Below are 6778 nucleotides of genomic sequence, written 5' to 3'. Positions count from 1 at the left end.
GCACTGCATCGCAGTGCTAGCTGCGCCACCAGAGTCTCTGGGTTCGCGCCCAGGCTCTGTCGCAGCCGGCCGCGACCGGGAGGTCCGTGGGGCGACGCACAATTGGCATAGCGTCGTCCGGGTTAGGGAGGGTTTGGCCGGTAGGGATATCCTTGTCTCATCGCGCTCCAGCGACTCCTGTGGCGGGCCGGGCGCAGTGCACGCTAACCAAGGGGGCCAGGTACACAGTGTTTCCTCCGACACATTGGTGCGGCTGGCTTCCGGGTTGGAGGCGCGCTGTGTTAAGAAGCAGTGCGGCTTGGTTGGGTTGTGCTTCGGAGGACGCATGGCTTTCGACCTTCGTCTCTCCCGAGCCTACGGGAGTTGTAGCGATGAGCAAGATAGTAATTACTAGCGATTGGATACCACGAAAATTGGGAGAAAATGGGATAAAAAATAAAAAATCCTCTGTGTTGTAATCTGACCAATCCTGTGTGGTGGTGTTGTTGTCGTCAACTGACCAATTTTGGGTTGTGTTGTTGCCAGGTGGTTTGGGAAGTGCTGGTACATTCATGACCTCCTGAAGTATGAGTTCGACATGGAGTTTGATGTAAGTACACACACGCAACACACAAAGTTTGGGCAAAAATAAATAAAAAGCAGATCATCAAAAAAATATATAATAATCCCTTTGCTAAATAATGCATTTTTGCCTATTCATTGATTTTTAAGTACCAGTGGATGTAGTGAGAGCTGCTGTAGTGAAATGTATTGCTGTTAATACCAGAGGATGTAGTGAAATGTATTGCTGTTAATACCAGAGGATGTGTGAAATGTATTGCTGTTAATACCAGAGGATGTAGTGAATTGTATTGCTGTTAATACCAGAGGATGTAGTGAAATGTATTGCTGTTAATACCAAAGGATGTAGTGAAATGTATTGCTGTTAATACCAGAGGATGTAGTGAGAGCTGCTGGAGTGAAACAGGCTATTCTAAATGCAAAGCATGTTTAAAAACAGCAATTCAAGTGCAACTAGCCAGGTTCACAGCATGTCACACACCACATTGCAATGAGCAGAAGGCAGTATGCATTTAAAAAACAAATACTAAAATGTTTGAAACCTGAATGTTTTACTACATATTATGAGGCATGTCTTACCTTGCTTCAAAGTAGCCTAGCCAAAATCCATCCAACCAAACAGGCAGGCAATTATTTAATAAAGACTTCTATATACCATTGAAACCAGTATTATTTAATAAGACTTCTATATACCATTGAAACCAGTATTATTTAATATAGACTTCTATATACCATTGGCCCTGACGCTCACCAGCCTGACGCTCACCAGCCTGTAGCCCTGACGCTCACCAGCCTGTAGCCCTGACGCTCACCAGCCTGACGCTCACCAGCCTGTAGCCCTGACGCTGTCTCTCCTGACTGATCAGATTCCTGTAACGTACCCGTCCACTGCCCCCGAGGTCGCCATCCCAGAGCTGGACGGGAAAACGGCCAAAATGTACAGGTAAGAAACACACACAGACGGCCCATTGTGATGAAGAGTGGTGCAAGGTGACATGGTTCCTGTCTTGTTGCAGGGGGGGGAAGATTTGTCTGACGGACCACTTCAAACCCCTGTGGGCGCGAAACGTACCGAAGTTTGGATTGGCTCACCTGATGGCCCTGGGGGTACGTGCTCTGTGTGTATGTTTGTCTGATGTGTGTCTTTGTGTCTGGTGCGTGTGTTAGTTCTGTTACACTAGACTTGGCTGTACTACTAACTGTACTATTCATAGAGCTGTGCGGAAATAACTACACCCCCTGAAAAGTTGAGTCTGTGTGTGTCTCTGTGTGCTATAGTTCTGTGTGTGTGTGTCTCTGTGTGCTATAGTTCTGTGTGTGTGTGTCTCTGTGTGCTATAGTTCTGTGTTGTAGTTCTGTGTGTGTCTGTGTTATAGTTCTGTGTTACTAGACTGTACTCCTAACTGTACTATTCATAGAGCTGTGAGGAAGTAAGTACACCCCCTAAAAGTTATTTTTGGACATATGGATATTGGATTTCAATACTATTGACAGATAAAGGTAACCTAATTTAACAAATGACACTGAAAAGCTACACTTTGCAATCATTTATTCCACAAAAATCAACAAAAATGAAATGTCCTTGTGGGCGGAAATAATACACCCCTAGTAACAATAGCTGGTGTTTCCCCCTTAGGCTGAAATAACTTCCTGTAGACGTTTCTTGTAACTTGGGCTTTGACTCGGCCATTCCATAACCCTCCATTTCTTTATGTTTGAGCCATTCTGTTGTGGATTTGCTCCTGTGTTTTGGACCATTGTCCTGTTGCAAGATCCATTTTGGGTTCAGCTTTTTGACAGATGTCCTCACATTCTCCTCCTGTATTCTCTGGTACAATGTGGATTGATGGTTGACTCAATGATGGCAAGCTGGCCAGGCCCTGAGGCAGCACACTCTATGGTTGGTGTGAGGTTCTTCTGTTCAAAGGCAGTGTTTTGTTTTCAGCAAACATGACTTCTGGCCAAACAACTCCACCTTTGACTCATCTGTCCAGAGCACATTGTTCTTCCCCCAGGTGTTGTCTGGCCAACTACAGTCGTGCATTTCTATTCTGGTTTTGAGAGCTGAAGCTTCTTCCTTCCTGACCTCATGTAGACCAAGTCTCTTTCTGATAGTTGACTCATGCAGTTCAACAGTGATTGTGGCAAGAGATGCCTGTAAATCCCTCCATGTTACCCTGGGGTTCTTACAGCCTTCTTTGAGCATCTATAAATTATCCATCAGACACTGGAATGATTGACTTCAAATTGCTTGTAACTCCTCCCAGGCTCATTGGCCTCATCAATGTTTATTCTGAGGGCCTCAAAGAGCTCTTTTGGTCTTGGCATAACGTGTTACCACACACCCGTATGTTTAAGACCAGACCAGGTTTCTGATCGTCATGGAAGGCTGGACCCTACCAAACCAGACCAAGTTTCTGATCTTCATGGAAGGGCTGGACCCTGACCAAACCAGACCAAGTTTCTGTCTTCATGGAAGGCTGGACCCTACCAAACCAGGACCAAGTTTCTGATCTTCATGGAAGGCTGGACCCTACCAAACCAGACCAAGTTTTGATCTCATGGAAGGCTGGACCCTACCAAACCAGACCAAGTTTCTGATCTCATGGAAGGCTGGACCCTACAAACCAGACCAAGTTTCTGATCGTCATGGAAGGCTGGACCCTACCAAACCAGGTTTCTGATCTCATGGAAGGGGACCTACCAAACCAGACCAGGTTTCTGATCTCATGGAAGGCTGGACCCCACCAAACCAGACCAGGTTTCTGATCTTCATGGAAGGCTGGACCCTACCAAACCACGCAGGTTCGATCTTCATGGAAGGCTGACCCTACCAAACAGACCAAGTTTCTGATCTTCATGGAAGGGTGATGGATCCTCCATGTTTATTTCTAATCATTTGCAACTGATTCTAATTTGTAACTTTGTATTTTTTTAACATTTATTTAATAGGCACGTCAGTTAATTCTCTGGATATGTGGGACGCTAACGTCCCACTTGGCCAAAAGCAAGTAAAAATGCAGAGCCAAATAAATATATTAATATAAAATCTAACTTTCATGAAATCACACAGAAAGACACCAAATTAAAGCTACACTTGTTGTGAATCCAGCCAACATTTCTGATTTCAAAAAGGATTTACGGCGAAAGCACACCAAACGATTGTTAGGTCAGTACATAGCCACAGAAAAACACAGCCATTTTTCCAGCCAAAGAAGAGAGTAACAAAAGCAGAAATGGAGATAAAATTAATCACTAACCTTTGATGATCTTCATCAGATGACTCATAGGACTCATGTTACAACAACATGTATGTTTGTTCGATAATGTGCATATTTATATCACAAATCATCAGTTACATTGGCTCTATGTTCAGAAATGCCTCCAAAATATCCGGAGAATTGCAGAGAGCCACATCAAATAACAGAAATACTCATCATAAACTTTGATATAAGATACATGTTTTATAAGAATTAAAGATACATTGTTCTTAATGCAACCGCTGTGTCAGATTTCAAAACAACTTTACGAAAAAGCAACCATGAATAATCTGAGACGGCGCTCAGATAAAAAAACATTTCTCCGCCATGTTGGAGTCAACAGAAATACGAAATTACATCATAAATATTCCCTTTATTATCTCATCAGAATGCACTCCCAGGAACCTAGTTCCACAAAATTGTTTTTTTTTCGATAATGTCCGTTATTTATGTCTAAGTAGCTACTTTTGCTAGCATGTTTAGTGCACATGTCCAAACGCTCGCGCAGATCCAGGCGAACGTCGGACAAAACTTACAAAAAGTTATATTACAGGTCGAATAAACTTGTCAAACTAAGTAGAGAATCAATCTTCAGGATGTTATCATAAATATTCAATAACGTTCCAACCGGAGAATTCTTGTGTCTATAGAAGTAATGGAAGCAAGTCGATATCATGTGGAATGCGCATGACCAGAACTGGCCTCTGCCAACCACTGACTAAACAGCTCCCACCGGCCCACATCACAGTAGAAGCTTCATTCAATGTTCTACAGACTGTTGACATCTAGTGGAAGGCGTAGGAAGTGCAAACAGATCCATATCCCACTGGAGTTTCAATAGGCGATGAGTTAAATCGACCAGCCTCAGAATTCTCACTTCTCTTTGGATTTTCTCTCAGGTTTTTGCCTGCCATATGAGTTCTGTTATACTCAGACATCATTCGAACAGTTTTAGAAACTTCAGAGTGGTTTATATCCAATAGTAATAATAATATGCATATATTAGCATCTGGGACAGAGTAGGAGGCATTCACTCTGGGCACGCTTTTCATCCAAAGTGAAATGCTGCCCCCTATCAGAGAAGTAAGAACAAATTCTTATTTACAATGACTGCCTACTCCGGCAAACCCTCCCTTAAACCGGACGACGCTGGGCCAATTGTGCACCGCCCTATGGGACTCCCCATCAGGGCCGGTTGTGATACAGCCCAGGATCGAACCAGGGTATGTATTTATTACGGTTCCCCATTTAGTTCCTGCTAAGGCGCAGCTACTCTACCTGGGTCCAAACACATTAAGGCGCTTACATTACATATAAAACAACAGATAAAAAATAACTTTTAGGGGGTGTAGTTACTTCCTCACAGCTCTGTGAATAGTACAGTTAGGAGTACAGTCTAGTAAGACACAGAACTATAAACACAGACACACAAGACTCAAACTTTTCACATCTCTTATGTCCAGTAACTAACAACCTAACTGACGACCTCTCTCTCTCTGCCTCTCTGTCTTCCGTTCTCTGTGTGTCTCTGTCTCTGTGTGTGTCTCTGTTCTTGTGGTTCTGTCTCTGTGTGTCTCTGTCTCTGTGTGTGTGGTCTCTGTCTCTGTGTGTCTCTCTGTCTCTGTGTGTCTCTGTCTCTGTGTGTGTGTCTCTGTCTCTGTGTGTCTCTCTGTCTCTGTGTGTCTCTTGTCTCTGTGTGTCTCTCTGTCTCTGTGTGTGTGTGCTCTGTCTCTTGTGTTGTGTGTCTCTGTCTCTGTGTGTGTCTCTGTTCTCTGTGTGTGTCTCTGTCTCTGTGTGTGTCTCTGTCTCTGTGTTGTCTGCTTCTCTGTGTGTGTGGTCTCTGTCCTGTGTGTCTCTGTCTCTGTGTGTCTCTGTCTCTGTGTGGTGTCTCTGTTCTCTGTGTGTCTCTCTGTCTCTGTGTGTCTCTCTGTCTGTGTGTGCTCTCTGCTTCTGTGTGTCTCGTCTGTCTCTGTGTGCTCTCTGTCTCTGTGTGTCTCTCTGTCTCTGTGTGTCGTCTCTGTCTCTGTGTGTGTGTCTCTGTCTCTGTGTTGTGTGTCTCTGTCTCTGTGTGTGTCTCTGTCTCTGTGTGTGTGTTCTGTCTCTGTGTGTGTCGTTCTGTCTCTGTGTGTGTGTGGTCTGTCTCTGTGTGTGTGTGTAGTTGGGTCCGTGGTTGGCGGTGGAGATTCCAGACCTGATCTCTAAAGGACTGATCACACACAGAGAGCAGCAGGGAAGCTGAGACCCCCCCCCTTCCCTCTTTGTGAACATGTTTACTGGTGTGGTCCCAGTGAAGGCGCTGCTGCTGTTTGTTCTGAGAACCAGAAAACAGACTAATGATGTGGCTACCGACATGTGACCACTCACTCTTCTGTTGCTTTAAAAGGCAATGTTCCTGCGTTCACATTCAAGTTAAACTCTGCAGATGTCGGCTCAATCAGAAATGACCTTTTAAATGTCAGTTGCGCAATAACACCATGTTGAATCGCAGCCTACATTCCACTAGAAAACGGGTGTTTTAAACTTCAGTGTTTGAGTTGACAGAATGTTGCTCCTGTGTCATCTAATAAAACATGTCTGATACCTGTCGTGTGTTTTATCTGTTCTGATTTGATACTTGTCGTGTGTTTTATCTGTGTGTTTTGATGTGTGCTCAGCTCCCTCCTGTACTCCCTGTTAACCCATGACTGCGTGGCCATGCACGCCTCCAACTCAATCATCAATTCCGCAGACAGTGGTAGGCTTGATTACCAACGATGACAAGACAGCCTACAGAGAGGAGGTGAGGTCTCTGGTAGTGTGGTGCCTGGAAAACCAATCACTCAATGTCAACAAAACAAAGGAGATGATCATGGACTTCAGGAAACAGCAGAGGGTGTACCCCCCCTATCTACATCGACGGKACTGCAGTCGAGAAGGTGGAAAGCTTCAAGTTCCTCAGCGTACACATCACTGACAAA

The 6778-nt window shown here is 44.5% G+C and overlaps 1 protein-coding gene across 1 annotated transcript in view; it reads left to right on the top strand.

Annotated features, from left to right (window-relative positions):
- ufc1 (ubiquitin-fold modifier conjugating enzyme 1) overlaps positions 1-6406 on the top strand; it is a 21199-nt gene extending 14793 nt beyond the window's left edge. The window contains exons 3-6 of the mRNA XM_023968805.2: positions 526-589; positions 1428-1504; positions 1578-1668; positions 5980-6406. Coding sequence (XP_023824573.1) covers positions 526-589; positions 1428-1504; positions 1578-1668; positions 5980-6060 — 313 coding nt within the window. The 3' untranslated portion in view covers positions 6061-6406. The remainder of the gene's footprint in view (positions 1-525; positions 590-1427; positions 1505-1577; positions 1669-5979) is intronic.
- The last annotated feature ends 372 nt before the right edge of the window (positions 6407-6778 follow it).

Source organism: Salvelinus sp. IW2-2015, linkage group LG23 (assembly GCF_002910315.2).
Source record: "Salvelinus sp. IW2-2015 linkage group LG23, ASM291031v2, whole genome shotgun sequence".
Lineage (NCBI taxonomy): Eukaryota > Metazoa > Chordata > Actinopteri > Salmoniformes > Salmonidae > Salvelinus > Salvelinus sp. IW2-2015.
Note: the sequence above shows the minus strand (reverse complement) of the source record. Positions and strands in the feature narration are given on the sequence as shown.